The sequence below is a fragment of the Caretta caretta genome, chromosome 10, assembly GCF_965140235.1.
Source record: "Caretta caretta isolate rCarCar2 chromosome 10, rCarCar1.hap1, whole genome shotgun sequence".
Lineage (NCBI taxonomy): Eukaryota > Metazoa > Chordata > Testudines > Cheloniidae > Caretta > Caretta caretta.
In genome coordinates, this window is record NC_134215.1 from 47,828,107 (window position 1) to 47,846,719 (window position 18,613).

General features: G+C 47.1%; 2 protein-coding genes across 2 annotated transcripts; both read left to right on the top strand.

The window, feature by feature from the left end:
* Positions 1-3,328: 3,328 nt before the first annotated feature.
* On the top strand, positions 3,329-11,837 carry LOC125644197 (uncharacterized). Its single transcript, XM_075132967.1, has 5 exons — positions 3,329-7,595; positions 8,256-8,314; positions 8,745-8,902; positions 9,544-10,221; positions 11,743-11,837. The coding sequence occupies exons 1-4, from the start codon at positions 3,477-3,479 to the stop codon at positions 9,675-9,677; spliced, it is 4,470 nt and encodes a 1,489-aa protein (XP_074989068.1). The 5' UTR covers positions 3,329-3,476; the 3' UTR covers positions 9,678-10,221; positions 11,743-11,837.
* On the top strand, positions 11,563-18,391 carry LOC142073372 (uncharacterized). The gene is made up of 7 exons (XM_075132968.1): positions 11,563-11,879; positions 11,967-12,091; positions 13,615-13,673; positions 14,168-14,322; positions 14,968-15,077; positions 15,657-15,779; positions 16,415-18,391. The coding sequence occupies exons 1-7, from the start codon at positions 11,663-11,665 to the stop codon at positions 16,463-16,465; spliced, it is 840 nt and encodes a 279-aa protein (XP_074989069.1). The 5' UTR covers positions 11,563-11,662; the 3' UTR covers positions 16,466-18,391.
* The last annotated feature ends 222 nt before the right edge of the window (positions 18,392-18,613 follow it).

Sequence of the window (18,613 nt, forward strand, 5' to 3'; positions counted from 1 at the left end):
CAGTCGGAGCCAGACCCATTTCACATGAGCGTCTGAACAGCTGTTAACCATCCTGAGTTTAATCTGATGTCTTAATGAAATTTTTACCCTGTTGCTTCAATTTTCTTTTATTCTTACAACATCCTACTAATTTTTCAAACACTGACAGGTATACACCTTGGTCTCATAACTAACCCACTCTGGGCACACACTTGTTACCTACTAATGCAAAACTGTAAGAGCTAGTACCAGTCCCCTGAGCCATACAATCAGCTTCCTTTAGCCTAACTCTTTTAATCCCACACTAGACTTATTTCCCTGTTCCCAGCAGCCCTGAATCGTGTTCCCAATTCTATCTTTACTTTCCAGCTCTTCAAGCAATAAATAGTGAGGATGGGTTTCAGAGGAACAGCCGTGTTAGTCTGTATTCGCAAAAAGAAAAGGAGGACTTGTGGCACCTTAGCGACTAACCAATTAGTGAGGAAGCAGCGGTATGTTGCTGCCTTCAAACTCCAGGCACCCCCTCCCTTTTGTAGTTAGAGAGGCCAGCTGGTGTTTCCCTCCTACCCATACTCCAGGGCAGTAACATATAGAGGGCCTGTCTAGACAAACGTGGCATTTTGAGGAGCATGTGTTGTGTTTTGGGGTCAATGGGCTGGAGGAATGTAACACACACACACATTCAGAACCAGCAAAAGCTGACTACGCACTTCCCAATTCCAGTAGCCAAAGCATCACAGGAAAACTTGCATTCCTCCTCCCTCTCGTTCTGGTGGGGAGAGGTTTCACATGGTGAGGTGCAAAGTGGATTAATGAGGAACCTGGCCATCTGGGACTCAGCAGGTACTTCCTGCCTTGCATTCCCATCCCCCATGCCAATGAAATAAAAGAGCAGGCCTATGGTCTGCTGCTTTGTACCCTTCCCCTTTGTGTGGGTGACTGGTCAGTAGCCCTAAGGTAAGACTAGGTAGGGGCTTGTTGAAAATCAGTGCCCTTGGTTAAGGGGATTGGGTGAATAGTTGCTTAGACTATGGCTCTCACTTTGAAAGTATTATTGCCTTCTTGCAAAGAAATTCTTCTGGTTCTGCTGTGGGTGTCTAGCTATATGTACTTCCTTAATAGTGAAATTAGTCCCTTAAGAGGGGTTGCTTTAATGTCAGCCTGGAGTGACTTGCAGGGCTTGACTGGCCTACAGGGTTCTGGGGTGCTCATTTCACAGCATGATTCCTATGCCAAATGGGTATAATAGCTAGTGGTTACCTTGCAGAGAAAATGAGGGGATCTAGTAAATAATTGTCATACTAGCATTGTCTTAGGCAGCTAGCCTAACTAATTGGCTGTATGTAGAAGGCTTGTTGAGGAGACCTGGGATAAGAAGAAGTTTAGGGTGGCAAGGCCTGCTTTTGAGAAGTGAAAGTTAATTGACAAACCTCTCTCTGATCTTGATTTCTCTTTCCCCCTGCTGCCCCCACCCCCCGGGCCTGTATTCATGATCTGCTTGCTACTAGTGCATCTGAAAGTGGTGAGGGGAAGAAGCCATAAAAGCTGTCCTGGGAAAACAAGCTAAAGTCCTGCAACTGCTGTAGAAAACAGCTGAGTAACTGAGAAGAAGCAGCTAGGTATTGGGAATCCTTAGACTTTATCTTTCTCTTCTGTGCATGCCTCTTCTGGTGGCCCTGGCCCTTGCATGTACTAGCCTGCCCTCGCTTTGGAGGGGGCAGCTTTATCTTGCTTAGGACTGTGCATGGCAAGCTAAGTGTAGGCTTCCTCATACTGGTCCACTAGCTAACTCATGCCTAGTGTCCATGTCTAGAATGCTGTCCTATTGCGTGATCATGAGTTGCCTATGGCTGTAGCTAGGGATGGTTGACTCTCACCAGTGCTCGCCACCTAACTTTTTAGTAAAGCTTCATCACAGTTAGCCCCACAGCAAGTGTAGCATTAACTTGCCTAGAATGTCTTCCACTAGCTGTAGATGCTGTTTCAGCTCTAGCCTTGCTGTGCCTACAAGACACACTTTCACTTCTGCATTAGACTCCCATCACAAACCTCCAAGACAAAAATGCTGAGCCTGAGGTTGTTATGGGAGCTGTACTTATATACCTGCTGTAGACCTAGGAGCTGGTGGGTGCGTAGCATACTAAAGTAATTGTGCCTACAAAAAAACGAAGGGCACGTATCCCGGTGTGCATACACCACTGTTATGCACAAGTTTGTGTAGGTGTGGTAGAGTGGGCAGTGGCACCACGGCTTAGCCATGTTGAGTAGTAACTGGCCTGACCCCTGTGGGTGGGTAGCTAGCACAAGTATGTGTATGTGAGCTGGGAGGCTGTTGTGTGGATGTAGCCTAAAGGGTCTCTAATCTGGGCTCTGCCTCAGGCTTTGGAATGGGCACCCACTCGCCCTTCCTCAGCCCCTCTAGTGACTCTGCAGAGTGTTTACCTTGTGATGGTTCCACCACTGGAAGGTGGGTAGAAGCTGCTAAAGCTCTTAAAGTGGCTACTTGGCATAGACTCTTCTTCAGGGCTCCTCGATTTGACTTCCCTATCAAGCCTACATATTAACTGTAGCTGACAAGTTCTGATCTGCTAGCTGGGGTGCAGTGATATACTTGGCAAACTGTCCCACATACCTCTCCATAAGAATAAGGTGTCCATTCCTCCCAGTTTCTGTAACTGTGGGGAGGAATGCATATAGTATTTTTGGGGGTGCTTTTCTTTTCTTTTTTTTTTTTGGACACTTCCTTCCTCTTTCATCCCCTCCAGAGCAGAGCTCTGTGAAATAGGTGATCTGGAGTAATGGAGGGCTGGAAAAAGAAGGCATCTCTCCACTCCTTGGGGTTTCTAATCTAACCCAGTACTTGCAGTCTGCACTGTTGCATCTTCTGAGGTCCCATCTAAACATGGCTTTAAGTAGTTGAGCGAACCCATTTAAAACAGGAACACACCTATTTAAGAGCTGGTATGTTAATACTCAACAAAAGACCATTGCCGCATCAATAAGCGTGTGGTGGGAGACTGAGGCTCTGGCCCTGGCTCTTGATTGATGTCAGAACTGACTAGTTAGAAGAAAACAAGCTCTTGGCTAGAATAGTATCTATCCAATCTTCTTCTTCTCTCCCCCCATGCCCCCTTGTTAAACAGGCTGTAGCTGAGATTAATTTGAAGAACTGCTTGATTTGAAACCAGCATAGGAAGGTCCTGGTTTAAAGTCCTAGTTGGAGAAGACTGTATGTGGTTATTTTTTCTTTAAGGGAGCAGGTATCTATGGAAAACATTGCATAGCTTGACTAATAAACAGCAAGGACTAAATTGGCTCAACCTCTGGAGTGTCAGCCTTGCACAGGTTATTTAAGGTATTAGTTTAGTCTTCCATTAGCAGTTGGGCTAGTGGATCCCATGGGGACGTGGGCTACCAAAGTAGCTGCTACCTTAATTAGGGAGGACTGTAGACTAAAGCAACTACTGTATCTCCTAATTCTTCACAGCTGAGCTGCCATGATGAGATTGCCCATGATAAATCATGGAGCAGGACCGCCACATATGGATAAGTCTTCAGGGCAAGACACTACAATGGCTTCCCCAAGAAGGAGAAAAAGCACCATGAGAGTAACCCCATGCCCTGCCACTGCCTTAGTGACTGTTGCCAAAAGGCATAGATGGCAAATCATATTGGCTACAGTGACCTGCTTTCTCGCTTCTACCATTGCATGTAATGAAGGGTCTTCAGCTACTCCTTGTCAGAACCCTCTTGGCACTGTGGCTACAACTTTACCCTTGCAGCCTGACTTATTGCTATCCCAGAACGCTACTGGTGGCATCTTGATGAAACCCAACAAGTACTTACTGAACCACATTGTAAAAGGGCAAACTGACTTGCATGCTGCTGGGGAAAAGCAACGTGCTAGAAGCTTACGGGCAGACTCTGTAGGCACCACAGACCAGCTAAGCCTCCCAGAAGCCAAATGGAGTGACTTAAGCCAGATCTCTGCACTTGCATTCAAGCTTGATGGAAAAGGGAGCCTGCATTATAAATTGAGAGCTGCCAAGAAAGATAAGAATGGCATTGACTCTAAGACTCTGAGACTTGAAACTTCTCTGACTCTTGATGCGCTAGCCAAAATGACAGGGGAAAGCTTAGAAGAGAAGCCTAAGGGGCTACAGGCATCCTCTAAGGAGGACCTGACGTTCTCTCCACATGCATCTAAAGCTGTGGAAGTTGGCACAATGGACTCTAATTACCCTGCAATGGTACCTGGTACTCTGTCCCAAGCACAATCCCTTCTGATAGATGCAGACTTCTTGCAGTATGACTCACTGCACTCTGCTCCAAAGGCATCTGCACAGCCCCTAAAAGTTTCTCCAGATGCTGCCTCCATTGCTCAGTCAAGTTCAAACTCTGGCTTGAAGCAACAAGCTGCTGTAGACAGTCTCACTAGTGATGCATGGGGTCTGTATAAAATGACCCACTTTGCCACACTAATGGCTCCCAGCAATAGCCTAGATCAGAGAGCCACTAGAAGTAGTCCCACTAGTGTCTTGCCTAAATTCCTGGACTCTGCACCTCCAACATATAGGGCTAGCAAAGAACTTTCCTACTTAATGTCACTGACCACAAGTCCTACTGTGCCAGCCAGCCCAGCTGTTCCCACCCAGGATAACTTAACCATGAGTAACAACTTCCCAGAGTCCACATCTCTGGAAGCAACTAACATTGGCCCTATAGAACTGATCACCAGTAGGTGGCCAGGTTCTTCCCCCATATCAACTGGTGTGGCTGCTCATGAACCTGTGGAGCCAGTGTGGCTTGGTACTGTCCCTGGGACACAGCCAGGGTCTCTGACACCATCTCCTCCATCAGGAGAAAGTTTCTTGGATACATCCCCCAGTGTAACCATGCCCAACCAGGAACACCATCCCTCTGAACTATCTGATGTGACGAAATTCATGTTGAGCGCTCTTCCTGTTAGCATGTCACAACCCACTAACCTGCTCCAGGCCCCAGTATCTACAGCAAGACTGCCCTCTGCCAAACCAATGGCCAGTACCTCAGCTTCTGCACCACTGCATGTGGGTGACCTGAGCCACTTCACAGAGCACCCATCTCCTGGGCCCCTTACTGTTCCAGACATCTTAGCAGGCCACACTGAACAGGTAGAGACTGAGGAGCAGTTTACTGCAGCTGTACTGATGGCTGTCTCGCCCACTGTTAGAGAGTCAATTAATTGGCCAACACTACCTGTACATGTCAGCACTACTGCACAATCTCCTCCCCCATCTGGTGCTCCAGTCTCGCCACTAAAGGTAACTCTTCCTGGTGTGGTGCATGCAAGTTCAGTAGAAGTGTCATCTGGGTTTCCCTCACAGAGTGGTGTAGGGAGATCTATCCCTACCGCTCTGTCAGGACACAGTGGAACAAGGGCTCACATACCATCAGTTCCCAAGCCAGCCACTGCTGGGCTGGGCCAGCTGCTACTTCTAACTACTAGTTTATCAGGATTATTAGACCTTCCAGCTGACCGTGACACTCCAAGCTCTCTGGTGCTGGAAGAGACCTTTCCTGAGGCCTCTTCAGAACAGACCATTGTCCCTGGAGTCCCTCATAGTCTAGTAACTAGCTCTAACATTCTCACTGTTGCAGTCAGTGATATGACTCAGCTGACTGGAGGTGTTACAGAGGGTCCCCCTTCAGTTGCAGCTGGAGTTGGCCTTTCCTCAGCCACACATCCCCTTGATCATCTCAAACTTGATGCAGAGACTGCCAGCACATCCTCTACAGAGAGAATCCTGCCAGTGGGACAGCTGGGTCATAGACTGAAAGAGCACACTACTGAAATGGCATGTACTGGTTCTGATTCCACTAGTTGTCCAACCTGGGTGTCTGACCTTAGTACAGCTGTGGAACAAAAGGGTTCTCCTAGCCTTATTATTACACATGCTCCTGCTAATCTAACAAGAGTTTCTCCCTCTCAAGAATTAATGAGAGGTGTCTCCTCCAAGCCAGACACTCCAGTTGCTGGTACCAGTCAGGCTTTGACCTACTCCACAGTCCTGGCTAGTGTGAAGCTTGTTGCAGGCTTCCTGCATGAAGACACTGCAGCCAATTCTCTATCCCATATGTTGCCTATTAGCAAGGGCCCTAGAAGTCAGTCCAGTACTTCTGCTTGCTGCCCTGAGAGATCCTCTAGTGTCTCAAGAGCCAGTACAGCTACAAACATTACTAGTGCCACCCTCTACAGGGAATTATCTAAAACTGTGAAGTTCCTTGATAAAGAGCAGACTCCAGCAGCTGCTGAAGTAGTGGCTAAAATGCCTCCTGGCTCCTCGGAGCTCCCGCTGGAAGCTTCAAGTGATGCTCCAACTACAGAGCTGCTTTCCAGTTCAAGTTCAGCAAAGCCACAAGCTCAGCCAGCACGTAAGCATTACTCACTCCGTAGACCAGGAATGAGAAGAAGGCTGTCCACCCCAGCTGACTTGGTCTTATCCCACTCAACCACATCTCTGCCTAGTGGGACAGACATCCAGCCAGGGCCAAAGGTGCACACTTCTCCCCGGAATAAGACCTTCCCTTTGCCGCCCTCTAAAACAAGTAGCGATACAAGTGTCATAATGAAGACTGAGACAAACATCACCCATTCCACTCCCCTGTACCTAAACCGAACAGGGCTAACATTGCTTGGTGGCTCAACCCCTACTGGAATGGAACATACTCCAGTGCCTAGAACAGCAGCTGGTGTCCCAGTAGCTTCCACTACAGCTGCATCAGAATGGAAGCCCACATCAGCAACTCTGGGAGAGCAAAAAGTCCCAGGTGTGTCTACAAAGGCAGCAAACTTCAGTGGGTTGGCCTCTGCTGAGTCTCCAGTCAGTGTTATGGCACCTGCTGTTGGGTTGACAGACACTGCCGTGCTTGTGGAGAAGGCTACACCAGTCAAAAATAGAACAGCTGCTCCACTGCCATCACCTCCAGAGCTAAGTACAACTACACTACTTACTAGTACAAACCTTACACAGTCTTTTGGGCCCAATGCTCCCATTCTCCAGCCCCTCGCTGAAGCCAAACCTAGTGTGGTGACTTCCCTTCGTAGTACCCCCAGCATTCTACCCACAACAAAGACAACAGCCCTGCTCACTAGTGCCAGACCTTCAACCACCCCTGGCCTGCAGCTTCCTACTGTACCAAAGACCACTAAGCTGATGCCTTGGAACAAAACCACTCTATCAACATTGCTTATACCTCCTACATCAACCTTGTCCACCCGCTTACTGCTAATCTCCCAACACAGTTCAACAGCTAAAACAGACCTCAGTGAATTAACTAGGACAATGGCTGCAAGAACGAACTTAACCACAGCTGCAGTGTCTGCCAAGCAGGTGGCTACAATCAAAACTGGCCTCATTTCAAAGCAGATCCTGCCTGAATCTGAGGTTCCAACACTGAGCTTCTCTCCTAGGGGAAAGACTGGCTCTGCAACTAGACCTACATCACCTTCACTGCAGTTGCCTGTGCATATCCTATCGCTGCAGTTCCGTCTTATTGGAATCGCTTACACAGAACTCCTGAAGAACAAGTCTTCTGATGGGTACAAGAAGCTGGAGAAGGAAGTGAAGTTAACTGTAAGTAGAACTCCTGAAAGTGTTGGAATTTAGAAGTCAGCCAGTCACTAGAGCTGAACTTGGCTCCTCTGGTTGCCAGGCTGCAACTGAGTAGCTACTTGTAGCTTGTTTTCAGCTCATGTCTATGAAGACTGCTCCCTTGAGGGAAAAGTCTGCCTAGCCCATAAAGATCCTAATACCCATCCACATCAGACTGGCATCTTTAATGAGTATCCAGTGCACATAATTCTACCACTGAATAGCCAAAAGTTTGGTTTTAGTCATGATCAACACTAGCCAGTTGCAGACAAGCAGTCTATAAACAAGGGGCTTTGTTCTCCCAAATGTGCATAGACTTACCATGGACTGTGGTAAAACAAATTCTTTGTTCCATGCATGGCAATGCTGAAATAGCATTTCCTATTAATCCTTCAGACCCATGTGGACTCTACCCTTCTCTTCCCCCCCCCCCCTCACTCTGTGCTTATCGATTTAGTCTCTCTCTTGAATCTCTGCTTCACTTCCCAATCCAAGAACAACTAGTATTGATATCACTTCCTGGCTCTGCACAAACAAGTCCAGGTTCCTACAAGTCTGACCCCACTTCCAGTAAGCCTTAGCTGTTCATAGTGAAATAGCTGTGAAAATGTGTCCTTAACCAGTGGCTTTTCTTGTTTCTAGCTAAACAAGATGTTATCCAGCTATGAGAACTTTCTCCAAGCAAACATTCTCCAGTTTTTGTGAGTATCTTACACAACATAAGTACTCCTCATGCTTAAGCTTTTAAATGTGCTGTGCATAGATTCCATCACTAGCTTATGTCTGTAAGCCATGCAGGGAAGAGGGTGAGCCTCGGGTGGGGCGTAACATTATAGGTCAAGGACTTCAGGTTGTCTTGCTTCCCTTCCCATCCAGATGGGATAACTTACCAAGTCACCCAACAGGAGCAGGTTGGGTACACATAGTGATAGCAAGCATCTGTTTACTAGAGCAGACAGTAGGTGGCTATTGGCTGACGAATGCAGTGGGGTCTACCAAATTCACACTTTAAACTGGTGTTCCTTTGGAATAGCCTTTCTAAAGCTATGACTTGTGTTTGCACAGTACCTGATAGGATTGTATCATGCTACTAAAAGCTTCTAATCTAGCTATCTCCCTGGCCTCTCACAGGAACGGTTCCATCATTGTTGAGAGTGAGGTTTTATTCCAGAGAGATGGCCCTGCTCCCACAAACTCTGACCTCATCCGCACAGTTGTCACAGAAGTGGAAAGGAAAATGGACACCTTTTTTGACTGGAGAGTGGATGTCAAGTCTGTCCGGTCAAATGGTAAGCACTTGAGTGTCAGCAACACAATACGGTACCGAGCAGCAGGGCAGAGCTCCCATTACCACTCCTCCCCATGGCCAGATGGCCACAGGAACAGTCAAGCCTGCCCTTCAATAACCAAGCCAGGTGGTGTGTGCCTCCCAGAGGTGGCTTCTGTAATCTCCATGGTCACTCAGTGACCCATCATAATTGGGTGATGGGGAGGGAAAGGGGTGTTGGCTCCCAATTAGATGCAAGCCATATATTTGGAGACTACTGTACCATGGTTCTTGATAACCATCCAGTGTCATGGGTAAACTGCATTTGCTGCAGTAGCAGTTATAGGGATGCTTTCACAGTATGCTGCACTTTGCTTCAAGGAAAATATCAGAGTTGCATACCCTTCTTAGGGTGCCTCCATCCCTGAGATGGAGCATGCCTCCTGCCACCTCAGATTTGTTGTTACCCCATGTGCTCTCCCCCTCTGGCCAAAAGTTTACCTTGCCACAACTTAAAATAGTGGATCTTCTAGTTTGGGCTTACGGCCTAAAGCCTGTGTACTACTTGAACATCATTGGACAGAGAAGGGGGAGGGTGGCAGGACACCAGGCCATTACTCTGTCTAGGCAATGTCACTGCCCTTCTGCCTCCCTCTTGTCTAGGTTTCAGCTTTGAGAATCTAGAACCAGAAAAGCTGTCTGTCTCATTCACTGCTCTGAGACTCGGCTCAATTGCAGCGTTCGGTGGGGTGAGCAGCCAGGGCTCTCTGGACCAACTAAACAATGTGGTATGGTAACTCTTATACTGAATCGCATGACAATGGAGCAGTGTCTCCCTTTATCTCTTGTAAGAGAAGAATGATCACCTCATGGTTAAGGCATGGGAATGTGGGCTCTTGTGTTCTGTTGGGTATGTCACTTGATATCTGCAAAGTGAGGATAATGCTTGACAATCTTGCAAGGCTGAGTGACTCACTAACTCTAGCAGAGGTCTTAGTGCCCTGCAAGTAGAGGCTAGTGAAGACCGTGACGCACAAATAACCATATGGCTGCACATAGTAAATAGACCACCAGAACTCCAATCTAGTTCCACTGGGGTGAAAGGAAAGAGCGGCTCAGCTGCATATCAAGGACTGCAAGGGACATGAAGAGATATTTAGGGAATGGAAATGGCCTAAATAACTGAATTAGGAATAAGGTTCCTGTTGAATTGTCACTTCAGTCTCCACAACCCCTCTTCTGGAGAAGCTGGGAAACAAATTGTCCCCTTTCTTCTCTGTAGGTGGTTCAATCTCTGGGGGCCCTGTACAAAGTGAAGAACTTCACCTTTGTCAGACTCAGGTATGGACAACTCAAGAGGTGGTGATTCCTTTAAGAGCTCTAGACCTTATTTGGAAGCTATATACACAGAAGTAGCTACTTAGCAGTGTGGGGGAGCCAATGGGGAGCTCTGGGCAGTGCTAGGCTGAGTGCAAAGGAGCCAAATAGCCTTGGCTAGACTGCTTTAGGGTGCAGGTGGGGGTGGAGGATGGGGAAGAGACCCTCTTCTGGGGTGAAACTAATAACCATTCAGCAACTTCCAACTACTATTGACTACAGGAGAGGAGGCTCGAGACTCCCTGAATTGTAGGGTGTATAGCGACATTGCAATAAATCAAGCTACCCACAAGATGTCACTGATCTAATAGTATCTCTCTACCAAATACTCCTTCCCTAAGGAAGAGGCAATCCTGGGAGCTCAATGACTTGCTTCTGTTGCCACTGTCTGTAAGCTAAATGCCTTCTTGATGCATGAGAGGGTGGAAGGAATGGAAGCAGCATAGTGAAGGCAAGAATCCAACACTACATATAATTTCCTTGCATTACGTACCTAGAACACTGAACATTCAGGATAGCAGGAGTCACTGCAAGTCCAGATTGAGACAAACATGTAGACCTGTGAGGTAGAAATCCAAGGTCTCCATGCTGTGGTGCTAACATTACTCGGGGGAGGGGAGGAGTACATCCTGTTCCTTCAATGAGAACTATCTTGTATCACAATGCAACATCCTGTGATGAAAGATCTCTCAAATGCCTGAAGCAGCATGTTGGGCACTGGACTCATTCTAGTTCTAGCACTGGCTCCAACCTAGTCAATAGCCTCTGGCTGTATTGAAATAAAAATCCCCCCTCCATGAATATAAAAGCCAATTAAAGGATGAGTAGGGGCAGGTATTAATCATCCAGTCTTAAATGCAACTGCTGTGAAATAGAGCCCTGCATGGGACTATTTTTTTTTAGAAATCCTGCTCCTGCATTGTTTCATACATAGATTTTTATATATTTTTAAATCCCACTCCTACCTGCAAAAACCTTAGATCCTGCAAAAGGCAGATTTCCACCCCACCCTATGCTACTAAAAGTCCATTAATATATTAGAATATACACATGGAATTCAGACACCATTTTTATCACTAAAAGAATAAAGCAGATCTTAAACCATGTAAAATGCTTAACTCAAACAAAATGTAGGCTACTCCTCGGTAAACTGATGAGATATAGTGTTTTCCTGCAAATTACCACAGTCTGGCGGGGGGGGGGGGGGAGGGTGTTTTTGTGGTGGTATGGGCAGAATTGGGTGGCAAAAGTACATCTTATGAGCTCCTGCTATTAGGGCAGCAAGTCCTGGGGGATTGCAGTCCTGCTGCAGCGCTCTGTTGTGACTTCGTAGTCTGCAGAGACTATGATCTGAAATGAGTGACTCTACTGGGTGGCTGCAGTACTGTTGTAGTAACCAAATGAAATGTGGCGACGTGTGCTGGCAAGCCTCCAAACCCCTGCTGGCTTTTACCTTTGTGCCCTGCTAAAACTCTTCTCCCTTAGGGACATCAATGGTGACCTGGAGATCAGTGGCAAAGCCTACATTGACACACATGCCCATGCTGATGTCAGCCAGGTTCTGGAAGCACTGAGGGGTCTTGTTAACTACTCTGTAGACTTGACAACTCTCTCTGTGGATGGTCAGTACCCTTCCCTCCAGCACTTCCTCTTGACTGGTAGAGGCCACTAAACACTTATCTAGCTCGAATCTCTCCTTCCAATTCCAGATTCAAGGCTTAGCTTGCAGGTCTTCCCCATTTCCTTCCTGATCAACAACAGGACAGTCAATGAGAAACTGCTGGATCACTCTTCTGTGGAACACCAGAACCTCACCAGGGACCTTGCTGATGTGGTAGGCCTACCAATTTCCAGCCAGTGACACCAGTGTACTCTGAGATCCTTCTGGGAATGGAGAGGAGACCTCATAGAATCCCTCTTGAGATCTTAAGGGCAGAAAGGAGGAATCTAGAAAGCCTTACTTCAAGGCTTTAGACTAATCCTAAATATAGGCCTTGGACTACCCCATCTGCTAGGAGAAGGAGCACTCTCAACTTGGAATAAAATGGTTACAGTGCTTTATCATAACTAGTGTCTCCAGAGGCTTGGAGCACCAGTAATCCCCCACCCGAGGCTCTCTAGTGAAACCAGGCTCTTGCGGGGGACAGTCTGCTCGCTCTTGTTGCTCACTTAAATGATCTCACAAATCAAACAACTTTGTAAAATTCCATCACAGCAAAAGCTTCAGCTGGAGGGTTGTGGTAGGGAAGGGGGAGTTGCAACTAAACTGCTTCTTACGGCTACGCTACTGGAGCATGCTACGCTTAATCAGACTTCGTAGCGTCTGAGCTTCAAAGCTCACTTGGCTTCCTAACGTGGTGTCCTATATGCGAGGCTCTAATAGAATTCCAGGCTCAGCCTAGAATATTGACATGGATTTTAAGGCGTCTGAGTTACTCCAGACAAGTGTGTCCTTGCTGGAGCTCCCACAACTTTAACTGGTGGGTGAAGCTAAGGGCTTGGCTACACTTGCAAGTTACAGGGCAATAAAGGAGCCCCAGGCACACTAGCTCACTACCCATCCACACTGGCAAGGCATGCAGAGCACTCTGGCTACAGTGCTGCTGGTACTCCACCTCGGCAAGTGGAATAACCTTTTTGCTGTGCCCCGCTGGAGCACTGCAGTGCCCGTGTGGACGAGGGGTTGCATTACTGCGCTCTGATCAGCCTCTGGAAACATCCCATAATCCCCTTAAGTGGCCACTCTTCTCATTGTCTTTTTGAATCACTGTAGGAATGTAGAAATGCCCTTTGAAAGCTCAGTTTCTGACAGCCAGCTGCTTATCTGCTCTGAGACAAAGCAACCATTACTGTGAAATGCTGTGTGTGAGAGGGAGGTAGCAGGGGGAGTGGTCTGATGCTGTCTGAACTTACAAGACAGCATGTTGACATGCGCTCAGCCCCCCAAAAACCCACTCTCCCCCCACATACACACAACCCACTCCACTCCCCACCCCCCATTTGAAAAGCCCATTGCAGTCACTTGCATTATGGGCAGCTATCCCAGCATGCACCACACCCAATGCCGCTGCAAATGTGGCCATGCCAGTGCGCTTGAAGCTGTCTGTGGACAGACTGCAGCGCTTTCCCTACTGTGCTCTACAAAGGCTGGTTTAACTCAAAGCGCTCTACGTTGGCGAGTGTAGCCATGCTCTAGCTCTTAAGCCTGGGTCTGACTCCTGCTGAGGAAAGAGTGGTCTGAATGGGGTTGAGCTGGAGACAGATGTTCTGAGTACCTTGCTGGCAGAGGCTTCACAATGGGACAAAATGCCTGTGGGAGGGGAACTGAATCAGTCTAACTCTGATCCACTCTTCCAGCTGATGCATTCCCTGAGGAAATACCAAGGCCTCCTGCAAGTGGTAATTCGAGACTTCCTGTGAGTAAAAGCTCTGCTTCTGTGTAGGCTGGAAGGCCTCTTGTCTGCCTCCTACAAGGTTGTCTTCTGGGGCACCAAGGGATCAATGTATCTGTACTAGAATATATCACTACCTTAGTAGGGTTAGGAAGATGCCAGCTGAAAGTGCCTGACCAAAGCATTTGTCACATGTTTGTGTCTCAATCCATTATTGAGACTCCCACACTACAGTAATGGTGTTTCTGGATCCAAAAAGCATGCCTCCCTCTTCTACCTACTAAGTTTCCCACCAACTTCAATGAACCTCTGGCTAGAAGGTAACCATTCCCCATAAGAAGCAGTGGATCTTAATTCCCATGCAGCCTAGAGCCTGTGACAATTGGGAGTCTAAGACTGAATGATTCCAGGATGCAGCCCTGGGTTAAAAGCCATGGGTCTGGCTCAAGTCCAGACTGCCTGTGGCCCTCTGGGTGACTGCTACTGTGCCTCACTGGAATCTATTGCTCTCTCCACAGAAGTGGCTCCCTGATCTGTCACGGGGATGTTGTATTCCAGCACCCTGCCCCAGCCAGTACAGATGTTCTGCAGACTCTTGTTCTTTCAGTTGGTCCAGGTCACATGTTGGCTGGGTCAGGCTTTCAGGTGGACCCGTATTCTTTCACAGTGGCAGGTATGACTGCTTGGGGATCTAGCTGGAATACTAGACGTCTTCAGCATGGTGTTGGTCAAATTCTGAAGTCTTATCTAGCTGTTGTAACATAGCTGTAGAACAGACCTCCAGTCTGAAGCTCCCTGCTCAAAAGCACTAAACTTCAGGAGCAGAACCACAACCCCATGTTTGTGCTACTGCTTTACCTGGGGGGAAGCATCAATTATTTCTCTTCCCCTGCCACCCAAAACTAAGAGCTTGTCACGCTTCCTATGCCAATGGAGGCTCAAGAGCCCTGCATAAGGTGCAACTCTAAATTGTTGGCTATGGCAGCTGGCCACACCACTGCTTCAAACCGCCCACAGGGATTGGCTCCAAAGAACTACTGGCCTAATGTACCAGTTGAGACTCCTCTTCATTGGAGAAGAAAGAATGATACTAGACTGAGTGCCTGATGGAGGGCAGGAGACTGGGGGGAGGGTGTGAAGCTGAGTCAGCAGAGTAGAAACTACTCCCATAAGGGCTACATTCAAATAGCTTAGCTAAAAATAAAGCTGTGGTGATCACTAGATTGGCGGTGAAGGGGGTGCTACTAAAAAGAATCTGACTTTCTTTGACAGGGCATAGCATAGTAGCTGTAGGACTAACTGTCTCTCTTGACTCTAGATGACCAACTGGAACCTCCCTTTGTGTATCCAAGTTTCCCTGGATATGCCATGGCAATTATTGTCATGTGTGGCCTTGTTCTAATTGCCATTCCCATTGTGGCTCTGCTGGTAAGGTGGTAGTAATACTTAGTAAGCATAGCCTCTGGCAGAAGGCACAATATCTGAACTTTCTGTCCAGTTTTTTGTACTCTCTCCATTCACTTGCGGGTGACTGCTCCTGTAACCAGGGATCTACCAACAGACACTGGCTATTAACCCAAAAACTCCTTGGCATCCAAACGGATGGGCTGTAACTTGCTCTTGAGCAACATAAGTGGAAACACTTGTATAAAATGTATACTGGTCAACTTTGTCTCCTCCTGGATAACTTTCAAATAAGGAATGAGGCTAGCCTCAGATGTAGGAGCTCACCTAGCAGTAAAGCAGAGTTAATATGTACCACCAATTGCTCCATTTCCAGGTGGTAACTTTTTGCCTCTTGTACAAAAGTTATATGCTCAGACAGGTTTGTCCAGTAGCCTGGTCCACTGAGCCACTATGTGGGCTAGCCTACAAAAGGGTGCATGCAGTTCAGAGCTCTCTATTCAGAGCAGCTGTCGGTCATTTCCTAGCAACTGGTTGTGCCTCTCACTAGCCTGTTAGCACAAATCTCTTCTCTCACTTATGGTGTAATTTTTTTCTGACTAGTACCTGAATTCTGGGCTATTTGGCTGGCACGACAAGGCTATAATTCAGGGTGGGAGAGACCATGAAGCAGGGACACAGACATTTGAACTGGATAATCAAGGATTCCGCTCTACCATTGAAGAGGCAAGTAACAACAACAGTCCGGGGATGGGGGCATGTTTCCTTACTTAAATTCCATGCCTAAGGTGAATACAGATTAGTATTCTGGGGCCTGGTAGCAATACTAAGGTGGCACAAACAAGGAGGTAACAGGTGGTCTAGGGATGCCAGTGTTGCTGCTTAATGGGCTTTCCTACCATGTCCTAGAGTGCAGCTTTGCAGATCTATTAATACCCTCACTCATACAATTATCTGAATCTTCCTTTCTCCACTGAAGAGACAACTACCAAATCCCCATGGCTCCATACCTTTCTAATATTAAGATATTTGGTGATCCTTCCTTCCAAGCTGAGATCCAGCACTAGAGGGGGAGATGCAATGCTCCAGACAGCAAGCTGCTCCTTGCCTGGAGTAGGAATATGCTAGCATTGTGTGCTAATTCATTCCACATAATGCAGTGTTAGTCCTTTCCATATATGCCTTTCCCTAGGATAATGGAGCTCTCCCTCATGAGGTAGACTTGCCCCTCTGTAGCAAAAAGTCACTGAGTACAGGGTCCCAAAGGGAAGCCTCTTGGGGACAGGAGAAGATGCTATCTAGGACACAGGCAAATCTCTAGGGGTGTGACTTAAACTCTTTTTTTTCTTTTTAAACTGCAGGATGATGGCAGACATTCGTACACACCTACAAAACTCTCTGCCAGTGAGTGAAGATGCAATATACAAGTTCTTCCTCCTGGCTCATGGGCCTAAATCTCCAACCTGCTGTAGAAACAGGAAGATTCAAAGCACTGTCTCTGATAGGGGTGTCAGTATTCATGCTGCTTTCCAAATGTGAATGATTCTAAAATCGTTGGATGGAGCAAACTTTCTCAGCTGTATGAAATAACAATTTCATGTCTGCACCCTAAATAAACTCTATCTACACTATAGAACTAAAATAGTGGCCGCAACTGGGTTCATTTTTCCACATTCTGGAGGGAGGTGGCAGCACCAGGTGTAGCCTGGCTAACTTCTTGGCGGAAGAAATGACATCACCTCCCTCCTTGAAGAGCATCAGTGCTGTAGTAAAAGATTTCTGTGATGCTTAAATTGTGCACAGCTCTCTTGTTGAGGACTAGCTGCTCCCTCCAAGGGAACACGAGGAGGCAGACTTCTATCAACCTGAAATAACTCCTGGATGAAGGCCCTCTTGACCTAGCAAGAGTTCTGATTAGGTATTCAGTGTTAATGCCCCCAGCTCTCCCTGACTTAAGCAGAAATCCCCTATGAGATAGGGAAGTTTTATTGTAAGCATGCATTTGACTTAATGTTTTAAGTTATGTTTTAAACTGTCTCCTACTCGTATCATGGCTTGCTACTGAGTATCTGTAGCTACAGTGCCAAAACATTGTCTTCTGATGGTTGCTGTGACTAGGAGGCTTAAGATACCTGGTTTCTGTAACTCTGAACCAAGGGCAGTCTTGTGACTGCTTAAACTAGCTGAGCTCTTTGAGCAGGGAGGACATTTGTCCTAAGCTACAGAAGGACATCAGATCATCTCATTCCCAGACACTCTCGTAGAAGTACTAATGCAATCTCTAGGCAACTGCCTCTCAAACAGGCCCTTAATTGAGTTAAGATAAGGTCTCCCATCTCCGCTTCCTAGAAGTTTTTTGCTGTGGTTCAGACCTCCCTCCTTGGTCTGTCATTTCCTGCTTAGGCAAGTCCTCTGGAAGCTGTTAGCATCCTCCAGTGAGGATTCCTTCCTCCTCAGCTCCCTTCCAGGCTCCCCTTTTAACCAGAGGACACTCTTCCCTTAAGAGCATCCATGACTTTTTCTCTAGAAGAGTAACTCTTCCATCTTGTAGGTCTGAGCAAAGACAGAAGATCCAGCCCAGATTTGCTTTCACCAGCCAGGTGGACTCCTGCCCAAGTTAGCTTATTTGGTGGCAGCATCCCAGGGATGTGGAAATAGCCTGTCAGTTTGAGTCACTATAAGGCCATGTCTCCTTAGCCAATATGTCCTTGAATGATAGGCACTTCCAACTTTCTGGGAAATGTCACCTGTCAAACTGAGGTGGCAGAAGCCAAAGCATGTTCTGAGGAAGCTGAGAATCTACTCTAGATTGGTGACCTAGACTAAGAAGGGTGCTATTCCAGTACTTGGGATGCTTTCACTCTTAAGCACCATGTACTTAAAGAATCTTCTCTTGTGCTCTTCAGAGAAACAGCTGGATTACCTGGGTAATGGGGCAGTTACTTCTGCATCATGGACGACTTGCATTTCAAACTCTCAGCAAGTCTGCATTTCTGAGAAACTACTGGTCTAAACATAATTATACAGAATAATGTGTTCCTTAGAAACTGACTCCTATTGTAGTCCTCAATCTCCATCAGGTTTGTTCATGGGTTTTTTTGGGGGGAGAGGGGGAAGAGTAGCAAACAGTATGAGGCTGAATGTAGTAGGGTGACAGTCCACTCCTATTCAAAGTGCCTGCTGCTGACATAGCTTTCCCTGCCAACAGCAGATATTTTTTCCCCTCACAGCAAACTGATTTAACTTGTGCCCCTTTTTTATATGCGTTTCTCAGCTGTGGCAATCATTTCAGTGAATGTGTACTGTGTGTGATTCTGAATAAATGGTCTAAGAATATACCCTGTTGGCATGTGCTTATTGAGAGGCCGGGGGGGGGGGGGGGTAAGGGTAGCCCAGAGCTGACCATCTAACAGTCTTCCAGATTCAGCCCTTAGCTAAAGGAGGCTTTATTAGCAGTGCTGTCTCCTTCCACAGAATCCTCTGCTCCCCATCATGGCAATACACCCACCCCATACTACAGCAGAGGGGGCTGAAAGGAGCTTTGCAGCTAGACAGTCTAT